The following is a 25513-nucleotide window of genomic DNA, read 5'->3' as shown; positions in this document are numbered from 1 at the left end:
CTACTCACTGACATCAGGATCAAATCATAATTAGACAAAAAGTATTTCCTATCAACAGCATATGACATTGCAGTGCTAATATGTTACTCTCATCAGAACAGGAAATGACCTCAATAGCATGGCCCAGTTTCTGACTGCCAGTATTCACACACTCACCGCAACAGGAGGATATTACAGTTCTGGGCTCGGCGGCCATCGATGACCGAGAGCTCCTTGACCTTCTTGGAGCTCAAGGAGTCCGAATCCTCACTCTCTTTCTGTGGAGAGTCGTTCAGAGGAGATGCATTTCAGAATGGTAGGTATCTTAACTAGGAGCAACAGGAGGAATACATTACACACATACATAAAAAGTAAAGAAAGACAAAACTCACAGATACGAGACAAACTTACGAAGACAGACAAGGAAAATAAGCAAATACATGGAGGAATACAGACACAGGCACCTACGTGTGCGAACACAGTAACAGACACAGACATACACTACATTTAAAAAAGACAAGTTGCATTATGAGTGAATGGACATTCTCATGAAGAGGGGTTGGGATTTTTTTTTGACATACTTTAAAATAAGAGGGTATTTCCTTCACAGAAAAAAAACGAACAGTTTCTAAGCCTAAATTACTGCAATGTACAAAAGGATATTGTTGATTTATGGAAACCATAAGCTATAATTATTTCTTCATGTGTCTACTGAAGATATATATATTTTCAAGAGGATGAAGATGTCAAGAGGATAAGATAAGGAAAGCAAAATGTTCTAAATGATAGAAGAGGAGGAGGATGAAAAAAGTGCCACACCATTTTGGGTGTGGAAATGAATGAACTCACCTGTTTGCTGTTATTGACCATAAAGAAGTCCTAGAACGCAGGCAAGAAGCAAGGAAGATGTGGGCACTCATTATAATGATAGCGCAGTTAGGTGAATTCAGGCCAAACCAAACAAACAAATAGAAACAAGCTCATACGGGTGATCAGTGATGAGTGAAGTGGGAGTGTGACTGGCCTAGGCAAGCAAAGGCTGATGGGCCATAAGAGATGGGTGTCGGATGGGGGCTGGGGAATTGCCAAATGCATGTGTGTTTGCGTGCATGCGTGTGAGCTGATCATGAGGTGCGGGTGTTAGCGTGAGTCACAGGCAAAACAAATGTGGCAACATTGGAGTCAGTTGAGCGTGATACGTTTGTCATAATGTTCATTTAGACCAGGGACGTCAAAATGTTAAGGCAAATGTGAGAGCGGCCTCATCTACAACAGATCCTTAACTATGAATTCACTGATGTTATTAGATTATTATTTTTTTAACTACATTCAAATCTTTTTTTTTCAAACATGCAAAGAAACTAGCGAAGGGGACACACATGGAGGCCATATTAAATCAGATGTTGGGCCTCATTGCTTGACACCCCTGATTTAAATAGCGCAGAATGAAAACCTAGGCTACATTGTGACTAAATCTCTTGCATTGGTATGATCAAGGTGAACTCAAGCAGATTTGCATTCCATACAGAGGGTCATTGAGTAGTGAGATAAGAGCTATTCCCTGTGTTTGTGGCTTATGTGCTAACTAGCTGATGATGATTTTAGTAGCCCTGGGTCCAATTTCGTCAGGACAATGTCTGCAAATGTTTGTTAACACAAAAGTCCCTATGTTTCCCCTGACGACAATATGGTGATCTGTTCATCCCACAAACATCAGAGTGTTGTGGTATTAGGTAATACTAAGCTCCAGGCACTAAGGGCCAAACTCAATCTTTACGTGTCTGATGATCTTGAAGATATTTTACATTGATACTCTAGCATCATAAAAAGGTTATGACAGTGTACGCTAAGTAGTCAGTGCTCTTTTGTATTTCTGTTATTCATACATGCAAGGCTTTTATGTTATTTAGTAGTGCCAAATGCCAGTAGACTGCACACTAGCCAAACAATATGGTATTACTCTACATTTGTGAGATGGCAAATAATCAGCATGAGTGAAGTCATGTTTTGTATTGGTGATTTATCTCTAACGAGAAGGGAATAAGTAGAAAAAGGGTGAGGATGGATACATGTTGGTGGCTCTATAAAACTGTTCTCTTCATCAGCAGGACCAGCGTGAACACTTGGCCGTAGTACAGTACCTGTTGCCTCTGGTAGGCCGAGAAGGTCTTCTCAATGTCCTCCAGGTCGAGGATTTTGAAAACCTTCCCGTCGTCCACTTCTGTCCATACAGTGCCCTCCAACTTATTCTGGGATGGAGAGTGGGAGAATTTTATTGACATTTTTTGAGGTGGTGCTTTCAGAAGGGTCGGGATCAATTCCATTTCAATTCAACGAAATAAACTGAAATTCCAAGCAAAGAGGAACATTTCAGTTCAACTCCTGAAATGACTGATTTGAGATGGAATTGACCCCAACCCTGGCTTTCAGTATCCTCAATATGTTCTGTAAGCAATCTCCAGCAGCCATAGTTCAATCACCAAGGCCTAACACAAGAGTATGTTATTCAAAGATTGCAACAGAAGAATAATCACTTATAGGAGCTAATATAGAATCAGCTTAAACACTAACAAAAATATTCCCAGAACATACGGGAACGTTTTCATCTGGTTCCCTATTCTAAGTGCACTTGAATAACTGGGAAAAAAAGAAACATTCTCCCTAACTAAACCGAAACTTTCAGGGATCAAAATATTGTCTGCAGGTTTTACAGACTAACATTTCCCTGTTGCTATCAATGATGACAAAGAGGAGGTCAAATTGACTCTGTAGGGAATTACCGGGGTCATGTTCTTTAGGGCACGCAACAGAAACTGTTTTAAAACGTTTTGCAAAGGAACAGAAATTAGTGTTCCTTATTGGACAAGTCTAGGTAGTCTCTCCCTGTTTCAGTCCGTTGACTTCTGTTTGATCTCTTATGAACATGACCCTTTTCAAACCCATGCAATCTCACCTCAGCCAGCTTGGCCCAGTTGAAAGATTTGAGTGGGTTGGACGGCTGGGGGATGTTCTTCTTCTTGAGAGTGGACCCCAGGGGTGCCCCAGGGGGAGGAGGTATCCCTCCCATGGGTGGCCGTCCAAAAGGAGGCGGGGGACCACCTGGAGGTGGGGGTGGTGGAGGGGGCATCATACCCCCTGGGGGTGGTGGGGGAGGGAGCATTATGCCTCCTTGGGGAGGGGGGGGTGGGAGAGGCCCACCAGGGGGGCCAGGGATGAAGGGGGGACCGCCTGGGACACTGGCGATCGGTCTCTGGAAATGTTGGGGGAAAATACACAGATAAAGACAATGCACCATCACTTATCTTAATGAATCGTATTTCAATCCTTAGCTTATCGTTCTCTTTCAATTTGATGTCGTAACATTGGTTGCATCAGAGACCCACGCAGTAATTTACTTTAGGTGCCTTCTATAATGTACTGTAAATCTAATAACAGTAAATGAATCTTGATGAAACAATGAATCTACATTAAGGCATATTTGGTGCCATTTCTTTGTATAAGTCTGAAGGAGTTGAAGGGTGACGTACAGAGCTGAGGTCGTGGAGCTGGAGAGAGAGGTCAGCCACTTGCTGCTTGACTGCCTTGTGCTCGGTGCTCTCCTTCTCTAGCTTCTCCTTCATCTTGTTGAGGGTCTGCATCATGTCCTCCTTCTCCTGGGTCTTGGCGTCACACTCGCGCTCCTTCTTCTCAAACTTCTGCTGGAGCTCGTGGTGCTCTGCCCGATGGGGTTGGAGGTTATGTTGTGAGTGTGAACAGGTTCGGTTCAACTCAATTCAATTAGGACATTTGGATATCACCAATTCCTTTCTATGATCATTTTCTAATCATTTCCTGAGTTGACCGTGTTGAAATGTTAAATCACAATCTTTGTTGCGATCAACCCATGGGACCACAGGGTGGCTCAGAAGATGGTTGTCTGCTGTTATTTCTGATAGATCTAACAGGGGCAGGGTAACATATGGGCCAATAGTAGGCAGTGACTGGATCAATGTGCTACTGGTGAGGTAGAGGAGGTAGTAGTCAATCCCTTCCATGTGAAGTGTAAATGACATGCTGTCGAATTCTTTGTGGTCTTTTTTAAAACGTGCAATAGAGCCAAAAGGGCAGTGTTTCACAAAGAAGCAACTCAAAACATGAAACTGACCTTTTCGCATTTTCTCCGCCTGCTCTTTCCACTGCTTGACCTCATTTTCATTGACCAGCCTGTAAGGAGAGACACACAAACAAAGTTACTGGAGGGTCCTCAATGTGAGCATTCTATGACTGATGCATTGACTTATGTGAAAGACAACATGCAAACAATCAATCCTATGGAAATGGAGCTGAGCTCATTGCTATTATGGGAATTAAAATACAGTTTTCATACTGAAGCAGTGCAGACTAACAGATTTTAAATACATTTTATAAGAAGCCTCCAAGGGACTGAGGTTCCCTACAGCATTGAAGTATTGATTGGAGGGTCAGTTAGGAAATGATTTCATTTGACAGTTCAATTATGAATTTTCATGTCTTTCCTAGGCCTATATCATCCCAGGTCATCCCAGTCAGTTGCGCTCAAGCAGGGCGTGCTCCCTCTCTCCCTCGTCATCTTAAGGGGTTACACAGAGAGCACTCACATCCGCACCACGTTCTTAACATTGAAGTTCTCAAGTGGCGTGACGTCGGGGTCGTGGCCTTTGTCGTTCTGCAGGACCATCTGCTGGACGATGCGGTCCAGCAGCAGCCAATACTGCACCGTGTTCCCACTCCTTTTATCTGGGGGGGGACACAGATACAGCCGTTACAGAGATGTCGTCGAGTAGAAGAGGCCTCTCTGCACAAGTAGATATTTAACTAAGGACAGAAAGAGGTTTCCACAATTGATTTATACATAGTGTGGCTAGAGGGCAAGATGCCATCTTGGTTTGCTGACAAATCGTCATACAGATAAAAATTCATTCAAATTGCACACCCACACGCCTGCACCCACACACCTGCACCCCCACACCTGCACCCCCACACGGCGTGCACCCGCACACGCACAGCTAGCAGGAAGAAGACAGCAGGTCAGCTCTACTGGAATCATGAGGTTGGCTGGCACCTTAATTGGGGAGGACGGGCTCGTGGTAATGGCCGGAGCAGAACACGTGGAATGGTAGAGAATACATCAAACATATGGTTTCCATGTGTTTGATACCATTTCATACGCTCCATTCCAAGCCATTATTATGAGGCATCCTCCCCTCAGCAGCCTCCACTGACAGGAATAGGGAAACACAATATTCTGGGCAACTACCAAAGTCACAGCGCTAAATTCTTACTGACCGGGGTCAACATTAGCAGCAGGTCAGGAATGCGGCAGGGAGCACTTACGAGGCATGAGGAGACAGTGGTGCAGGACGGAGATAAAGTGAGGGTACGCGTCAGTGTGGTTCATCTTCTTCCGGATGAGGTCAAATACCTGGGAAGCACTTTTAGTGTCTATGTGCACCTGGGAACAGAGAACACGTTGACAAGTCACTGTCCTTATCATGCACAACCGACGATGGGATTCAGGAAGGAAACAAGAAGTTTTTACTTACCGACTCAAAACGTCGCGACATAGTTAGCTCGTCCTCATTGCGCAGCATTTCAAAGTAATCCAAATGCCTGGGGGAGATGAAGTAAAATGAATAGGGGCATGCTTAGTCAGAGATCAAGAGAAAAAAGGGGCTTGTGTCACAATTCAGGTTAACGGGAACTGGGCTCCAACTCACCGGTCTAATGTGGAGTTGTCATGGGAGCGAAGTTTATCAATGACTGGCTGAATTCCGAGCATCAGGAACTCGTAACGGAGGTGGATGCGGAACTCTAAACTGGCCTGGGAACATAACAAGATGGAGGACCAAAAGTAGGTGTCAATAAAGTTAAGTCAGATTGAGGTGCAGCACAAGTTCGATTGAAGAGAAAATCAAATTGAAGTATGGTGCAAGTGTGGAGTTAGGAGACAAGCGATGCAGAGGTTGACGGCTAATTTTACCTCTCCGGCACCTTGGCTGAGGACAGCATTGATAAAGGACATGATGGCTGTCTTCAGGTTGACCTCATCCCGGTACCGACCCGTACTCCGGTCCAGATCGTTCAGCAGGGTCTGGGTGGTGAAGGAGAGGAGATGACCACAGATATGGCTCGTCGTTCAGAGAGCAATCATATTGTAGAGACAATTTATATTGCAGACACAAAGTTGCACAAACCATTGGAGCCAAACCACTTTAGCCAATGTAAAGCGTTTACTGTTGCAAATGGCCAGCCAATTGTGTTATTTGAATAAAGGGCGGATGTTTAAAGGAAATATTACATTATTCATTATTCAAGCGCTGAAATGAATAACTATAATTGGGTGTCAACTATACACTGAGTGTTCAAAACATTAGGAACACCTTCCTAATATAGAGTTGCACCCCCTTTTGCCCTCAGAACAGCCTCAATTCACCAGGGCATGGACTCTACAAGGTGTCTAAAGTGTTCTACAGGGATGCTGACCCATGTTGACTCCAATGTATCCCACAGTAGTGTCAAGTTGGTTGGTTGTCGTTTGGATGGAGGACCATTCTTGATATACTAGGGAAACTGTTGAGTGTGAAAAACCCAGCAGCGTTGCAGTTCTTGACACAAACTGGTGCGCCTGGCACCTACTACCATACCCCGTTCAAAGGCACTTAAATCTTTCGTCTTGCCCATTCACCGTCTGAGTGGCACACATACACAATCCATGTCTCAATTGTCCCCAGGCTTAAAGATCCTTCTTTAACCTGTCACCTCCCCCTCATCTACACTGATTAAAGTGTATTTAACAAATGACATCAATAAGGTATCAAAAGCTTTCACCTGGATGTTTTGTACACGCAGTGTATATAACCCAGCCAAAAGTCTAAATGTTACAATATTAAATGGTACTGAATGTTTATCCAATACAACTAAGGGGATCGGTTGCTAACGGTGACTAAAATATTAATGAATAACCCTCCCCTTGCCCACCTGGAAGCGCGTCCTCTCACAGGCGAAGCGCTGGTAGTGCAGCATGGCCTCCAGGATCTTCCGATGCCCGCCAGGCACAAGGCACACAGCGCCCATGATCTCCAGCACCGCCACCTTGGTCTTGACGTTCTCGGTGGCCAAACTCTGGGCGATGATGTTGATGCTTTCCGAGTGCGAGAGCACGTGGGCGCGCCCCTGGGAGTTGTTCATCAGGGCCTTGATGCAGCCGATGAGCGAGGTGTGGATCTGCGACTCGGTCGTCTCATAGTCCATGGTCTTCAGGAAGTTGAGGATACAGGTCAGGCCATCTAGGTCAATGAACCTAGTCACAAACCTGAGGAAGGTCAAGTGGAAATGGGGATATCAATAAAAAAAACTAAGTTAAAAGTGCAAGTGCCAGTTGCCAGTTGGAGGAAAGGGGCTAGTCTATGGGATCTCATTTAGTAATTGTCATTTCTTCCACTTGAAATAGGGTATAAAGACTACAATCCTAAGCACTGGAAATACCCAAAATAGTAATTAGGTCTAACATCTTGAGGAAATGGTCAACCTCTGAGTGTGTTATCAAAGTTGTTAAAAAACAAAGACCTGAAGAAATAAAAGGCCAGTAAGTGACCAAGTGCCACCATAACCCCTGGGGGTGAAATTCTGACACCTGATCTTCAGGTTGCACAGGGTCATTAAACGGTGCAACACACACTAATGTGAAAGAGACAAAAAAAACATGCTTCACACAATGCAGCCAGAGGGACACCATATGTTCAATCAGCAGATCAATCTGGGTCGTGTTCATTTGGCACCAAACGGAAGAAACAGACAAACAGGGAGGGGTCTACCTGGACTTGGCCAATAAGAAACACTCATCTTCATTTCAATACATTTTACGTTGCAATGAACGCTACCCAGGTTACTGCCCCACAGCAGTAAGTATGATTAACGACATAATAGGTGATTTGAATGAAAGATTAGGTGTTCTGGGAAGGACTGCCTGAAGCGTTAGAATAATAAAGCCTACTTTTATTAAGAGCAGTTACATAACTGCTCCACATAGCATTGGTACCGTAGCTAGCGCAGCAGAGGGACCATATCATTTATGACATGTGTGACAATATCCAAGAGTGGTGTTCCAGCCTAGCCATCTACAGTACAGTGATGAATTACTGGGCCGTTGTTGTTCATTCTGATCTGCATATACACTTCTATAAGTCTGTAACTCCAATGGCAATTACTCCCTGTAGGGCCCTGTTATTTCAGTAATTCAAAGAGAGTACAAAAAAATGAAGGAAGAGTGCATGGAAATAGAGAGAAGGGTGTGTGTGTGTGTGTGTCTGTGAGCGTTTGTATAATGAAATTAATTTCAGAAAACAATCCTGTTCCCTCCTGTGTTTATTCTATGTGTGGTAGCTACAGGTCATTTTTGAATAGGGTGTGTGTATACAAGTCTATTTAAATGAGTTTATTTAGCGAGTGTATGCGCCGTACAGTGAAGTGTATGGAAGTTTGAGAGCCAGGGCACCTCATGGGTTGCGTCCGCAAAGCAGTCTTCAGGCTCTCTATCGTTTTGTTCCTCTCCTCCTCATCTTCCTTCTCCAGGGCAAGGAGTGTCTTCCTCTGTGCAACGTAAATATAGCGTCACCAAAGCTGTTACAACATGTCAAAATGCCGTGAATTGGTTAGACTACTCCTTGAGCCAGGTGCTCTATTTTCAAGCCACACTAACTGTGAATAGTACCAATAGGAACAGAGACAATAGAGCAAATGCATCCCGTGATATTGGCATGATACAGATTATCTGTAGTGCTCGACGTATGACATCCTGTGAGAGCAACATTACTGTTTAAGCATGATTCGATTCATACATAAATACAACAAAAACATGAAGTAAAACATGAAGTAACAGGTCTTTCGTTATTTGGTTACATAAAAAGGTAGGAAAGTTGTACTAAACTGAGGAAGGTATTTGTACTGTAAGTCGTATTCAAAATCAATGTGTATAATTTCTGTATTTAATTACTGGAAATCTTACAGACTGTGGCTTTAAAAGATACAATTTCTGACTGGAAAGTAATATTTTGCTTGACCAAACATATGCTTTTTGCACATGTGCAGCTAAAAACCTATGCTGCTTATCAAGCGTATGGAACAGCTGGGGAACAAGCACCTGAAAGGGACTCCATGTTTGGATCCGATAACAAGCATCCCAGCATGTGCCAGCAATTTCTGTGTTCAGTGGCTTTTATTATAGATGAAGTGTAGTGGAGAACGTGCCATTCAGATAAAGGAGAAAGGTCTCGAATCTGTGCCAGGTTTTTGCTCGGCTGTTTGAATACAAAAGGAACAGTTCTAGATAGTTGAGTCGGCTGGATGTGTCTAGGCCTGAGGCATGTCTGTGCTAGATATTGCCTGACTTTCTTTGGAACTTACCCAGAACCTCTTGCACCTGCCAAAACTGCAATAGTATTACCAAAAACATATCAACATAGCACGTGCCAGGAGTTAAAACGCTGACAATTGAGGTTACATTTGAATCTAACATGAATGCAGAATGAATCTGATTTAGGATTGATCTGAGGAGCTACAGATTACCGATGTAATTATAACTGTTTTATGATTTAGTGTAACTGTTTTATGATTTAGGATTGATCTGAGGAGCTACAGATTACCGATGTAATTATAACTGTTTGCATTTGTTTGTTACATTGTTTTGAGGTTAGAGTACAGTACAATCTATTTTATTGAGCATTTAAGAATCATTTAAGTTACTGTACATGCTTTTTATTACTTGATCAGGTTTCAATCAAGGATAATCTCAAATCAGTGCAAAAGTTGATATAGACACAGTGATCCTCCATCCTGCTCTTGGAGAGCCGCAGTAACGCACATTTTATGGGAAACACACACCAGATCCATGGACGGCCGAGTGCAACCGAGTGGTCCCTATAACACACCGCAGCGACAGCAAATAGGACGGCCACCCGCAGCTTTTAGCCATTCATCGTCGCATTGTATTCAACGCTTTAGTCCCAGCTCAGTAGAATCAGGTGAGATACCACTAAGCTGGGGCATAAACCTGCATACTGCATATCAGGTTTTAGGATCACTGATATCAAGCATGTAAATGATAAAGTTAAATGTTTATATTGACAGTCAAGTCTCTTCCAGATCTGTTTAAGGAGTGTGAAAGTGAAATTCAGTACCACAGTAGACTCTACACTCACTTTGGAAGTGTCAATGATAGAGATTGATACAAAATCATAGACAAGAGACCTAGAGTAAAGAATGACAAGGAGTCATTACTTACGGCAGCCATGGAATTGAGCTGGTCAATGTAATACTCTGGCCAGCTGGTTGCACCTTTGTTCTCCTCTTGTTCCTAAAAAGAGGAGAAGAGAGTATGTGTTTGGTCGGTTAGAGTCTTCCACTAGGGCTTGCGTCCAAATTCTCCACCCTTTTACAGAAGGGTGCACTTGTACAATCTCAAATGATTGGTGTCAGCATCGGCTGGACTGAGTTTCCACCATTGTTAAGTCCATGCAAGAGACCGGGAGCACAGAGGAGTTGAGAATAAAACACAGTAATGGAAGCATTTTGTTTTAAATCATCATGACCCCAATAAATCATGTGGCCTACTTAAGCTGAGAAAATCCTCAACAATAACAGGGTAGGTAGAATGATGAAAGTAACGTAAAGCATGAAATTAGTGGGAATTGTAGAGTTGGAATAAAATGCTCATAACACAATGTGGGAATTATATATTGTGAATGAGAACCATGGGAATAACACATTTCACATGCCATTGCAGCCATCACGACAGGGACTTCCTCTTGAAAGCAGAAACACATTTAGCATTTCAACAACAGATTTGTCAACCACATTCAGGGCCCTGAGAGTAAATGACCTAATTTACACACAATTCACATGGACCTAAAACAGGCATGTGTGCACAGACACAAAAACACACAACATAAACATAAAAAATATGAGCACAAACACACTCACACAACTTGACACAAGAAACAGAGTGGATCTAGTATAGTGGATATATGAATAGTCCAAACTGAAACAGAGCAGGGACTCAAAGTAGGACAGTGCAGATAAGGGGGCCTAGTTTATCATCAACTCGTCTCTGAGAACTGTGGCCCAGAACACAGAGGAAGAAAACCAACCCTTATGGCCATAGATTCTGCCTGGCAACATACGAAAGCACAAGCTTGATTAAAACCTTGGGAGATTAGTGAAAGAATGTTCAAGTTGTGCATTGGGGACATTGCTCGAATTTGGCAGGCTACATCTGCCTTGCAGGACTGAAGTCCATTAATTACAGTGAGCTTCAAAAGTATTGGGCCAGTGACAATTTTGTTGTTGTTTAGGCTCTGTACTCCAGCACTTTGGATTTGAAATGATACAATGACTGAGATGAAAGTGCAGATTGTCAACCTTAAATGAAAGGTTCACCCATTTTGAATGCTATGTTTTTATGCATCTCTGAGTGATGTTCTATCGATTCTCTGGGTCATTTCAAGTTTTCACGTGTATCCGAGTTATTGGCGTTCGGACAGTGATAAATCCGTCCTGTATTACGTAGCACCGTGCTAAATCGCTCTTACTACACTGGTAGTTCATAGGAATACGGCTTTTAGATCACAAAAACGTCTATCATATATGTCAGATTTCAATACTGGCCAATGTCATAACTCTGGAGGATGTCTTCTCTCAAATGAGCCACTGATGATATTTTTGTGATATTCCTACCTCGAGAAATGTGTAATTTAATGAAAGGTCTAGCACATTAGTCCTATTTGTTTGCCTCTTTAGTCCAGGGTGCATTGTATGGTGCATTTGTCTGAGATATCATAGAAAAGAGATCCAATGAACAAAGGAACGTAAATCGCCCCACTAAGCAGACTATCGACCAATCGCGTTCAGGTTGTCGCTAGGCTAATAGTTACGCAATCCCTTCTCAAAGTCAATGTAAACTCAGCAAAAAAAATAAAATGTCCTCTCACTTTCAACTGCGTTTTTGTTCAGCAAACATAACATGCGTAAATATTTGTACGAACCTATCAAGATTCAACAACTGAGACATAAACTGAACAAGTTCCACAGAAATGTGACTAACAGAAATGGAATGTGTCCCTGAACAAAGGGGGGGGGGGTCAAAATCAAAAGCAACAGTCAGTATCTGGTGTGGCCACCAGCTGCATTAAGTACTGCAGTGCATCTCCTCCTCATGGACTGCACCAGACTTGCCCATTCTTGCTGTGAGACGTTACCCCACTCTTCCCCCAAGGCACCTGCAAGTTCCCAGACATTTCTGGGGGAATGGCCCTAGCCCTCAACCTCCGATCCAACAGGTCCCAGACCTGCTCAATGGGATTGAGACCCGGGCTCTTCGCTGGCCATGGCAGAACACTGACATTCATGTCTTGCAGGAAATCAAGCACAGAATGAGCAGTATGGCTGGTGGCATGCTGGAGGGTCATGTCAGGATGAGTATGCAGGAAGGATACCACATGAGGAGGATGTCTTCCCTGTAACGCACAGCGTAGAGATTGCCTGCAATGACAACAGGCTCAGTCCAATGATGCTGTGACACACCGCCTCAGACCATGACGGACCCTCCACCTCCAAATTGATCCCGCTCCAGAGTACAGAACTCGGTGTAACGCTCATTCCTTCTACAATAAATTAGAATCCGACCATCACCCCTGGTGAGACAAAACCGCGACTCGTCAGTGAAGAGCACTTTTTGCCATTCCTGTCTGGTCCAGCGACGGTGGGTTTGTGCTCATAGGCGACGTTGTTGCCAGTGATGTCTGGTGAGGACCTGCCTTACAACAGGCCTACAAGCCCTCAGTCCAGCCTCTCTCAGCCTATTGCAGACAGTCTGAGCACTGATGGAGGGATTGTGCGTTCCTGGTGTAACTCAGGCAATTGTTGTTGCCATGCTGTACATGTCCCGCAGGTGTGATGTTTGGATGTACCGATCCTGTGCAGGTGTTGTTACAAGTGGTCTGCCACTGTGAGGATGATCAGCTGTCCGTCCTGTATCCCTGTAGCGCTTTCTTAGGGGTCTCATAGTACGGACATTGCAATTTATTGCCCTGGCCACATCTGCAGTCCTCTTGCCTCCTTGCAGCATGCCTAAGGCACGTTCACACAGATGAGCAGGGACCCTGGGCATTTTTCTTTTGGTGTTTTTCAGAGTTAGTAGAAAGGCTTCTTTAGTGTCATAAGTTTTCATAACTGTGACCTTAATTGTCTACCGTCTGTTCATTAATTGTTTATGGTTCATTGAACAAGCATGGAAAACAGTGTTTAAACCCTTTACAATGAAGATCTGGTGAACTTATTTGGATTTTTACAAATTATCTTTAAAAGACAGGGCCCAGAAAAAGGAAAGTTTCTTTTTTTGCCTATTTTCCTTGATAGTACGTAATGTCACGATTCCAAAGCTATACGATGCTACAGATAGCAAGTTAATTAATTCCCATTTCAGAAGACTCCCATTCACGTCTTGTCCAAGAATCGACCAGAATGCACCACGCAGCCCATTAACGTTGGCAACGTTTCCCATCTCCTCAAAAGCATATCTGCCTTTGCGAATGTTAGACTCCACTCTGTGAGGCATATCGATATGCATGTTGAACATGGAGAGATTGTTGACTATTAAATTTATAGTGTAGTTTGTTTAGACGATTTTACAGCTAACTAGCTTTGTTACTATTGTTTGTAGCCACGTTTGCTAGCTAGCTAGCTAGCCAGCCCATTGTGGCTTTTGCAGTCGACTTGAGGTGCATCAAATTTCAACTACGATTTTCCATGTTGCTACCAACCTTATTATAACATCAAAATTAAATATTTCTTCACAAAAAAGATTGTAAATTAAAGGAATTAGTGACTTCTCGGTGGATTTGTCCTTTAATTGTATGGTATATTTATTCATATTGTGTGAACCGTTTAGAAATTACATCACTTTTTGTACATAGCCCCCAATTTTAGGGAACCAAAAGTATTGGGACAAATTCACTTATATGTGTATTAGAGTAGTCAAAAGTTTGGTATTTATTCCCATATTCCTAGCATGCGATGATTACATCATGCTTGGGACTCTACAGACAGCCAATGCATTCAACAAGTTTGATGATGCATGATGTAATCATTGCGTGCTAGTAACAAGCTCGATGTAATCATTGCATACTAGGAATATGGAACCAAATACATAACTTTTGACTACTTTATTACACAAGTGAATTTGTCCCAATACTTTTGGTCCTTTAAAATGGGGGGACTATGTACAAAAAAGTGATGTAATTTCTAAACTATGTACAAAAAGTGCTTTAAGTTCACCTGAAAATACCTTCAAATTAATAGTATCATTTGAAATCCAAAGTGCTGGAGTACAGAGCCAAAATGACAACAGTCACTGTCCCAATACTTTTGGAGCCCACTGTAATTAATGGACAACAACCCTGCAAGGCAGATGTAGCCTTCCAAATTCGAGCAATATCCCCAATGCACAACTTGAGCATTCATTCACTAATCTCCCAAAGTTTTCATCAAGCTTGTGCTTTCGTATGTAGCCAGGAACAATCTATGGACATAAGGGTTGGTTTTCTCCCTCTGTGTTCTGGGCCACAGTTCGCAGAGATGAGTTGAAGATAAACTAGGCCCACTTATCTGCATTGTCCTACTTTGAGTCTCTGCTCTATTTCAGTTTTGGGACTACAAGTAGGCAGACCAAATGGCGTACAACCTACAGTCACCTCCAAAATGATTGGCACCCTTGATAGAGATGAGCCAAAATGACTGTATACAATAAATGATACTAATACTGAGCTCAAAACATTTGGAAAATTATTTTATACAAATACAATTGCTCAGAGATTCAGAAATCAAAAACTGTGATTATATATAAAACATTTAAATGAAATAAAAACAATTTAAAAAACGAACCAACCTCAAAAATCCAACATTGGCCAACATTGTTGTTTTCTCCATACTTAATGTGATACATATTGCATTAGTCGAGACAGATTTGATCTTGTGCAGTTCATTGTTAACTTTGAGTGAGCTGTCTGCTTTTTTAAATGATTTTATTGGAATTTTATTGGAAATCTGGTTAAAAACTGCTGTCTCTATCCGGCACCTCCAGCACTGACCTTAAGATGGGTGGCTAGCAGCCCTCAACCTCTCTTCAAGGTCATGTTGACCAGTATGGGCTTACAAACATTTACATACACTATATATACAAAAGGAAGTGGACACCCAAGCTTACCAAATGGGACCACCGAGTGCTGAAGTGCGTAGCAACTAACAATAGTCTGTCCTCGTTTGCAACACTAACTACTGAGTTCCAAACTGCCTCCGGAAGCAACGCCAGCGCAATAAATGTTCGTCGGGAGCTTCCAAACCTTAAAGTGCCAACTTTAAAGTTTGGTGGAGGAGGAATAATGGTCTGGAACTGCTTTTCATGGTTCAGTCTAGGCCTCTTAGTTCCAGTGAAGGGAAATATTAACGCTACAGCATACAATGACATTGTAGATCACATATGTCAGAGTCAAGGCCCGCGGGCCACATCCGGCCCGCAAGAAGGTTTTTTACGGCCCCTGGGATGATCTTGATTTATTATTAGAACCGGCCCGCAGCAAGCCGGCAGCCCGCAGATCTTTTACACGCACCAATACTACATTTCCCACAATGCAAAGGTGACGCACCGAGCAGTAGGCTGCTTCATTTCAATATTTATTGGCACAGCAGTCGTCAGCATCACAGTAAAATTAACTTTCAGATACCCATCAAAAATGGCAAAACGGAAGGTGGATACTGAGAACCGGGGGTTTCAAACAAGGTGGGAGTCGGAGTATATGTTCACGAAGGTAGCTGGAAAACCTGTGTGTCTTCTGTGTGGAGAAAGTGTGGCGGTACTGAAAGAGTATAATCTGAGACGACATTATGAAACGAAACACGCGGACAAAAACAAGAATATGGACATGGAACAAAGGCTACAAAAGGCAGAGGAATTAAAACGAGGCCTCAAATCTCGACAGGCTCTGTTCAAAAAAGCCAAATCACAAGGCCAGGCTGCTGTCAAGGCCAGTTTTATTTTGGCAGAAGAGATCGCTAAATCAGCCCGGCCATTTACGGAGGGGGATTTCATCAAAAACTGCATGATTAAAGTTTGTGACGAAGTTTGCCCAGAAAAAAGGCAACTCTTTTTAAATGTGAGTCTGAGCAGAAACACCATTGCCGAGAGAGTAGACCAGTTGTCCATCAATCTAAAAGAGCAGCTTGTGAAAAAGGGAAAAGATTTTATTGCATATTCCTTGGCTGTGGATGAGAGCACCGACATTTCTGACATTGCCCAGTTGTCAATTTTCATCCGCGGAGTGGACTCCAGCCTAAGCGTGACAGAGGAGTTTTTGGCTTTACGTCCTATGCATGGCACAACTACGGGGCATGATTTGTATGAAGAGGTGTCAAGATGTGTAAATGAGATGGAGCTGCCTTGGGAAAAACTCGTGGGTTTGACAACCGACGGAGCACCTGCGATGTGTGGACACAGGAGCGGACTGGTGGCGAAGATACGGGAAAAGATGCAAGAGGAAAACGCGACAGGTGAGCTGACAGCTTATCATTGTATCATACACCAGGAAGCGTTGTGCGGTAAAGCCTTGAAAATGGAGCATGTAATGAGCATCATCACGCGCACAGTTAACTTTATCAGAGCCAAAGGTTTGAATCACCGCCAGTTCAAGGCATTTCTGACGGAGTTAGAAACGGAGCATGGTGATTTGCCTTATCACACAGAGGTGCGATGGCTAAGCCAGGGAAAGGTGCTTCAAAGATGTTTCGAGCTTCGTGAGGAGATTTGTCTATTCTTGGACAGCAAAGGGAAAGACACAACACAACTCCGAGACGAAATGTTTCTGTGTGAAATGGCTTTTCTGTGTGACATTACGAGTCATCTGAATGCAATAAACTTGCAGCTGCAGGGTCGGGATCGTGTCATCTCTGATATGTACAGTACAGTGAAGGCATTTAAAACCAAACTGACTCTGTGGGAGACGCAGATGCGGAAAGAAAATTTGAGCCACTTTCCCAGCTGCCAGACCATGAAAGAGAAGCTCTCTACCAGTGCGTTCCCGAGCACACAGTTGGCTGATAAAATAGGTATGCTTACCACTGACTTTCGACGCCGATTTGCTGACTTTGAAGCACAAAAAAGCAGGTTGGAACTGCTCGGTAACCCATTTGCTGTTGACGTGGAAAGCTCACCACCAAACCTCCAAATGGAGTTGATTGACCTCCAATGCAATGATGCACTGAGGGAAAAATATGCGGCAGTGGGTGCTGCGGAGTTTGCCCGTTTCCTCCCCGGCACAATGCCCCAGCTGCGCATCCAGGCTGCTCAAACGTTGTCTATGTTTGGCAGCACATACCTGTGTGAACAACTGTTTTCTTTGATGAACCTGAACAAAACATCACACAGAAGTCGACTTACTGCTGAACACCTCCACTCAATTCTGAGGATTTCTTCAGCTCAGAGCCTTACCCCGAACATTGATGAACTTGTGGAAAAGATGGGACACCACCAAGTATCACCCTCAACCTCAAACAAGTGAACATTACTGTGCAATCACATATTTAGAGTTTTTACTCAGTTCAAGTTTAAAAGTTAAAATTTAATATTTGTTTTCACTGCATGTTACTTCTCCTTAAACAAAGTGTTGTTTTTGATTAATAGATTTTTGCACTTTATTTTTTTGTATTTCAATCCAATTATATTTTAAAAATATTTCAGTTGAGTGGATGATAGAAAATTGCTATTATTGTTTTTTCTTTGAAGTAAATTTAGCCCACTTTTGCTAAAATAGAAAATATAGTCTACTGATGGTGCCTTGAATACCGGTTTCTTTCATTTAATGTTCATGTTATGGGGATATTTATATAAAGGAAATTTGTCTTTTGTGTCTGTTGAAAATTAAAGATTACTGACAGAGCCATAAGAAAATATTGCTTTATTTATCTGATCATATTGTAATATATTTGTTAGGTTTTCAGTAGGTTCAATTAGGTTCACTAGACTATATGCGTCATTTAAAAATTTTTCAATGAACATTCGAACAGTCCGGCCCTCGTCTTGTAGCTGATTTTTTTATTTGGCCCTCCGTCCATTTGACTTTGACACCCCTGTTGTAGATGATTCTGTGCTTCCAACTTTATGGCAACAGTTTGGGGAAGGCCCTTCCTGTTTAGCATGTCAATGCCCCCGAGCACAAAGCGAGGTCCATACAGAAATGGTTTGTCGAGATCAGTGTGGAAGAACTTGACTGGCCTGCAAAGCCCTGACCTCAACCCCATCAAACACCTATGGAATGAATTGGAACGCTGACTGCGAGCCAGGCCTAATTGCATAACATCAGTGCCTGACCTCACCAATGCTCATGGGTGAATGGAAGCAAGTCCACGCAGCAATATTCCAACATCAAGTGGAAAGCCTTCCCAGAATAGTGGAGGCATTTATAGCAGCAAAGGGGGGACCAGCTCCATATTAATGCCCATGATTTTGGAATGAGATGTTCAACGAGCAGGTGTCCACATACTCTTGGTCATGTAGTGTATATGCCAGAGTGTTTGTCTCATATAGCGTAGTTCAGCTAGTCATAGCTAGCCTAGCTTTGCACAGTGACTTTACCTAATCTGAGACCTGAAATGAGGGTCCCCCCAAACCATGGCAGCTGGTGGTTTTCTGGGGAAGCGAATGATGCATAATTGAGTAATCACCAACTGTGAATGAAGAACAAGGTGGCCCATTTTATTGTACTGATCTATTCTAATTGTAATCTCAAAATGGAATGTACCCTACATCAGTCCATCGAATCCAAGCAGTCTTATCAGTCTACTCTGCCCTACTTGGAGTACACAGTGAGATAGTGAGCGATTTACAATGGCAAGAAGACCAAGAAGAATGGATGCACATGCCGCATTAGCGCTGCTACAAAATCTGAATGAAAACCAATCAGATGGTGGGGAAGAAATGAATCATGACATTTCTGATGATTCTTCTTCTAATTCTGAACCTTCACCTCTGAGGCCAGAACCGTGCGCACTGAGCAGGTGCCAGCACCAAATGAAACGGTGAGACAGGAAACAGGAAAGGATGACATTGGTTGGATAGAACAAGCCGGTGACGATGCTACGGGCAGATTATCAGAATATCGACAGCTGTCAAATTATAATGCTATTATTGTTTTTGTAATGCCATTATTACTTTTGTGCTGATTTTCACTTTATCAAGCACAATTGGCGCTTATAATAATGTTTAGGCTTCTGATGTTTTCATTATTTGACGGCGCATCTTGCTGACCTTGCGTCTTGGTGGTTGTTTTTTTTAATCATTTTTGTTGTTGTCAAGAAGCTGTTACTGTGCTCCAACACATCTGTGTTTTGTTTCATAGTTGTAACAAATTTATTCCACAAATAAAACTGATTGAAAACTTGAACTTTTTTTTTTTTTTTACATAATAGCCTACAGTAAAACTAATGAAAATGCTATTGTGTTATAAAAATGTATTCTAATGTTACCTAAAACTGTCATAAACACAACCAACTGATCATTTCTGTGATAGCATATATGAAATGTATTAATTACACTGCTAGTGTTTTGCAGTCAAAATGACTACTCATTAGTTTGAAGGGGGGTCTCTCGGGGCCCAGCAGTTCTAGTGTTAAAGAAGTGGCAGCTGTGTTCATATAGATTATGTCTTGAAAATAAAGGAGAGCCGCACACTGTAGGAGCTCAGATGCAAAAATGTAATATCCAACGTTTCGACAGCCAAGCTGTCTTCATCATACCCTGATTATACCCCGATGAAGACAGCTTGGCTGTCGAAACGTTGGATATTACATTTTTGCATCTGAGCTCTTACAGTGTGCGGCTCTCCTTTATTTTCACGTTTTCTACTCCGCTAGCCAGCACCTCGCCTAAATAGGCGTGCGTTTCTTTTTTTTCTAGATCATATAGATTATGTCGCGATAGTCTAGGGCTGAAAGGAAAGTTGACAAACTAAAATAACAGCAAATACACAGGATTCCATATAGAAAAACAAAACTTCCTTCACCCAAACATAATCAGTGGTATGCCTCTGTGTGTACATGTGTACTTTCACCTAGGACATAATCCAGAATCTGGAACAAAATTGAGTGGTATTGTGCCTACTGTAGTTAGTGCACCCAGGGAGGTAACTATAATAACTTTTAAAGCAGATTGCACTATGGCAAAGTGGATTTGACCAACAACAAAAATATATATATATTAAAATATATTTGAACAGAAAAAAACAAGCATCCTTCATTTTGTGTGTTTCAAGTGCAGATCCCCTGCTAACAGAGCAGCTAAGCAGGGCACCTCCTGATTAACAGAGACAAATAGAGGAAACCATATTAAATGAAATTGTAGAAAGCGATTGATGCTCTCCAGCATGACCTCATCAATTCAGGTGGCTGAACCAAAGTAAACAAATTCATTCAGAGAGACAGCGCCGCTGCTAGCCTACCATCCGTTGCTTGTTCTGCGGAACTTGCGGGGGATCGTGTTTACTGGATAACTGTTACCGTATCGAAGTCCTCTGGAACACAAAGGCTCCATAATGAACTGGCTGGCTGTGAAGTGGGGACTGAGAAAGGAGTGCCTCCATCACTCTGCGGGCTTGGCCGCCCCCACCACCAACCCCATCTCCCTCTCCCTCGAAAACAAAAGCTGCACCTGCCAAGGGAGGCTTTCCTGTTTGCTTTGGACGACTGAGCACAACCCTTACAACCCCCCACCCGCTTTGTCTGTGAGCTTTAGGCCTTTGGGGAGCCATGCCAAGCCCTTGCTAGCTGGGCCCGGGCCAGGCTCACTGCTGAGTCTGCATTACTGACGTCCCGCTGCCAAGACTCCCCTCTCTCTGCGGCCAACTACCTCCCAAAGGCCATCCATCCATCCCCTCTCCCCGCTTCCCCTTCCTCCACACTGGCTCTAGGGGTTTATCCTCCTCCAACTCTGCTGATTAATTGTGCCCAAACACACTACCCTGCTTTGATCCTCACTACAACACTGGTAAAAAATCCCAGCAAAGTCCTGCTGATCCACTCTGCCTCGGACCACAGCTAAGCAAACATACAGAAAGAATCAAGTGAAATAGGGAGAGAAAGAGAGAAGAATAAAAGCAACATAGTGAAGGGAAAGCAGGTTGGATAAAGTGCAACTCCAAGCATTTCTCACATTTATAATAATGAGGGTATGGAGACATTTTTGGCTTGTTTTCAGACGTAGGGAGACCCATTTAGGCTAGTCCAGGCCCCAAGATGATTCTTAATTAGGACACTAATTGGGGCACGACATATGCAGTAGTGTAAGTAGTTTCGCCGTCAGAAGTAGACAATCGTGTTTTATCTGCCCGACTATGTAAGGAGGTGTGAGGGAAAGCAAGTCTCTTCTTATTATTGGTGTCCTTTAGTATTGGTTTCTTTGCAGCAATTCAACCATGAAGGCCTGATTCACACAGTCTCCTCTGAACAGTTGATGTTGAGATGTGTCTGTTACTTGAACTATGTGAAGCATTTATTTGGGCTGTAGTCTGAGGTGCAGTTAACTCTAATGCATTTATCCTCTGCAACAGAGGTAACTCTTGTTCTTACTTTCCTGTGGTGGTCCTCATGAGAGCCAGTTTCATCATAGTGCTTGATGATTTTTTCAACTGCACTTTTCAATGAATTTATTTGCAAATTATGGTGGAAAATAAGTATTTGGTCACCTACAAACAAGCAAGATTTCTGGCTCTCACAGACCTGTAACAACTTCTTTAAGAGGCTCCTCTGTCCTCCACTCGTTACCTGTATTAATGGCACCTGTTTGAACTTGTTATCAGTATAAAAGACACCTGTCCACAACCTCAAACAGTCACACTCCAAACTCCACTATGGCCAAGACCAAAGAGCTGTCAAAGGACACCAGAAACAAAATAGCAGAAATCAACTGTGGGAGCAATTATTAGGAAATGGAAGACATACAAGACCACTGATAATCTCCCTCGATCTGGGGCTCCACGCAAGATCTCACCCCGTGGGGTCAAAATGATTACAAGAACGGTGAGCAAAAATCCCAGAACCACACCTAGTGAATGACCTGCAGAGAGCTGGGACAAAGTAACAAAGCCTACCATCAGTAACACACTACGCCGCCAGGGACTCAAATCCTGCAGTGCCAGATGTGTCCCCCTGCTTAAGTCAGTACATGTACAGGCCCGTCTGAAGTTTGCTAGAGAGCATTTGGATGATCCAGAAGAAGATTGGGGGAATGTCATATGGTCAGATGAAACCAACATATAACTTTTTGGTAAAAACTCAACTCGTCGTGTTTGGAGGACAAAGAATGCTGAGTTGCAACCAAAGAACACCATACCTACTGTGAAGCATGGGGGTGGAAACATCATGCTTTGGGGCTGTTTTTCTGCAAAGGGACCAGGACGACTGATCTGTGTAAAGGAAAGAATGAATGGGGCCATGTATCGTGAGATTTTGAGTGAAAACCTCCTTCCATCAGCAAGGGCATTGAAGATGAAACGTGGCTGGGTCTTTCAGCATGACAATGATCCCAAACACACCACCCGGGCAACGAAGGAGTGGCTTCGTAAGAAGCATTTCAAGGTCCTGGAATGGCCTAGACAGTCTCCAGATCTCAACCCCATAGAAAATATTTGGAGGGAGTTGAAAGTCCGTGTTGCCCAGCAACAGCCCAAAAACATCACTGCTCTAGAGGAGATCTGCATGGAGGAATGGGCCAAAATACCAGCAACAGTGTGTGAAAACCTTGCGAAGACTTAAAGAAAATGTTTGACCTCTGTCATTGCCAACAAAGGGTATATAACAAAGTATTGAGAAACTTTTGTTATTGACCAAATACGTATTTTCCACCATAATTTGCAAATAAATTCATTAAAAATACTACAATGTGATTCTCTGGATTTTTTTTTCTAATTTTGTCTGTCATAGTTGAAGTGTACCTATGATGAAAATGACAGGCCTCTCATCTTTTTAAGCGGAAGAACTTGCACAATTGGTGGCTGACTAAATACTTTTTTGCCCCACTGTATGTGCTATTTCATAGTCTTGATGTCTTCACTATTATTCTAGTAAAAATAGTTTAAAAAAAAACTGGAACGACTTAGGTGTCCAAACTATCTATCGAGCTATCTATATATCAATACACACACACATACATACACACACACACACACAGTTGAAGTCGGAAGTTTACATACACCTTAGACAAATACATTTAAACTCAGTTTCTCACAATTCCTGACATTTAATCCTAGTACTAGTAAAAATTCCCTGTCTAAGGTCAGTTAGGATCACCACTTTATTTTAAGAATGTGAAATGTCAGAATAATAGTAGAGAGAACTATTTATTTCAGCTTTTATTTCTTTCATCACATTCCCAATGGGTCAGAAGTTTACATGCACTCAATTAGTATTTGGTAGCATTGCCTTTAAATTGTTTAACTTGGGTCAAACGTTTCGAGTAGCCTTCCACAAGCTTCCCACAATAAGTTGGGTGAACTTTTGCCCATTCCCCCTGACAGAGATGGTGTAACGGAGTCAGGTTTGTAGGCCTCCTTGCTCACACACACACATTTTCAGTTCTGCCCAAACATTTTCTATAGGATTGAGGTCGGGGCTTTATGATGGCCACTCCAATATTTTGGCTTTGTTGTCCTTAAGCCATTTTGCCACAACTTTGGAAATATGCTTGGGGTCATTGTCCATTTGGAAGACCCATTTGAGACCAAGTTTTAACTTCCTGACTGATGTCTTGAGATGTTGCTTCAATATATCCACATAATTCCCCTCCTCATGATGTCATCTATTTTGTGAAGTGCACCAGTCCCTGCTGCAGCAAAGCACCCCCACAACATGATGCTGCCACCCCCGTGCTTCACGGTTGGGATGGTGTTCTTCGGCTTGCAAGCATCCCCCTTTTTCCTCCAAACATAACGATGGTCATTATGGCCAAACAGTTCTATTTTTGTCCCCATGTGCAGTTGCAAACCGTAGACTGGCTTTTTTAATGGCGGTTTTGGAGCAGTGGCTTCTTCCTTGCTGAGTGGCCTTTCAGGTTATGTCGATATAGGACTTTACTGTGGCTATAGATACTTTTGTACCTGTTTCCTCCACCATCTTCACAAGGTCCTGCGCTGTTGTTCTGGGATTGATTGCTTGCTCCCAAGGATGAACCAGACTTGTGGAGGTCTACTATTTTTTTCTGAGGTCTTGGCTGATTTCTTTTGATTTCCCATGATGTCAAGCAAAGAGGCACTGAGTTTGAAGGTAGGCCTTGAAATACATCCACAGGTACACCACCAATTGACTCAAATGATGTCAATTAGCCTATCAGAAGCTTCTGAAGCCATGACATCATTTTCTGGAATTTCCCAAGCTGTTTAAAGGCACAGTCAACTTAGTGTATATAAACTTCTGACCCACTTGAATTGTGATACAGTGAATTATAAGTGTAATAATCTGTCTGAAAACAATTGTTGGAAAAATTACTTGTGTCATGCACAAAGTAGGATGTCCTAACCGACGTGCGAAAACTATAGTTTGTTAACAATAAATGTGTGGAATGGTTGAAAAATGAGTTTAAATGACTCCAACCTAAGTGTATGTAAACTTCCGACTTCATTTTTTTCCCTCATTTTGTCTGTCATAGTTGAAGTGTACCTATGATGAAAATTACAGGCCTCTCTCATCATTTTAAGTGGGAGAACTTGCACAATTGGTGACTGCCTAAATACTTTTTTGCCCCACTGTATGTATGTATATATATGTATATGGTGGCTGTATATACAGTGCCCTGCGAAAGTATTCGGCCCCCTTGAACTTTGCGACTTTTTGCCACATTTCAGGCTTCAAACATAAAGATATAAAACTGTATTTTTTTGTGAAGAATCAACAACAAGTGGGACACAATCATAAAGTGGAACGACATTTATTGGATATTTCAAACTTTTTTAACAAATCAAAAACTGAAAAATTGGGCGTGCAAAATTATTCAGCCCCTTTACTTTCAGTGCAGCAAACTCTCTCCAGAAGTTCAGTGAGGACCTCTGAATGATCCAATGTTGACCTAAATGACTAATGATGATAAATACAATCCACCTGTGTGTAATCAAGTCTCCGTATAAATGCACCTGCACTGTGATAGTCTCAGAGGTCCGTTAAAAGCGCAGAGAGCATCATGAAGAACAAGGAACACACCAGGCAGGTCCGAGATACTGTTGTGAAGAAGTTTAAAGCCGGATTTGGATACAAAAAGATTTCCCAAGCTTTAAACATCCCAAGGAGCACTGTGCAAGCGATAATATTGAAATGGAAGGAGTATCAGACCACTGAAAATCTACCAAAACCTGGCCGTCCCTCTAAACTTTCAGCTCATACAAGGAGAAGACTGATCAGAGATGCAGCCAAGAGGCCCATGATCACTCTGGAT

The 25513-nt window shown here is 42.6% G+C and overlaps 1 protein-coding gene across 3 annotated transcripts in view; it reads right to left on the bottom strand.

The window, feature by feature from the left end:
• LOC110529712 (disheveled-associated activator of morphogenesis 1) overlaps positions 1-25513 on the bottom strand; it is a 124781-nt gene that overhangs the window by 20045 nt on the left and 79223 nt on the right. For 2 of the 3 annotated variants that reach the window (XM_021612170.2, XM_021612169.2), the window contains exons 4-17: positions 10277-10348; positions 8492-8586; positions 6976-7309; positions 5978-6088; positions 5715-5818; positions 5541-5607; positions 5332-5449; positions 4596-4734; positions 4124-4182; positions 3507-3694; positions 2933-3229; positions 2121-2228; positions 829-858; positions 157-257 (exon numbers count right to left, since the gene is read on the bottom strand). In XM_021612170.2, the coding sequence (XP_021467845.1) occupies positions 157-257; positions 829-858; positions 2121-2228; positions 2933-3229; positions 3507-3694; positions 4124-4182; positions 4596-4734; positions 5332-5449; positions 5541-5607; positions 5715-5818; positions 5978-6088; positions 6976-7309; positions 8492-8586; positions 10277-10348 (1823 nt within the window). The remainder of the gene's footprint in view (positions 1-156; positions 258-828; positions 859-2120; positions 2229-2932; positions 3230-3506; positions 3695-4123; positions 4183-4595; positions 4735-5331; positions 5450-5540; positions 5608-5714; positions 5819-5977; positions 6089-6975; positions 7310-8491; positions 8587-10276; positions 10349-25513) is intronic. The other variant, XM_036985191.1, reaches the window with a different exon arrangement.

This window comes from Oncorhynchus mykiss, chromosome 8 (assembly GCF_013265735.2).
Source record: "Oncorhynchus mykiss isolate Arlee chromosome 8, USDA_OmykA_1.1, whole genome shotgun sequence".
In the NCBI taxonomy this organism is placed as follows: Eukaryota; Metazoa; Chordata; class Actinopteri; order Salmoniformes; family Salmonidae; genus Oncorhynchus; species Oncorhynchus mykiss.
This window is presented reverse-complemented; position numbering and strand designations above follow the sequence as displayed.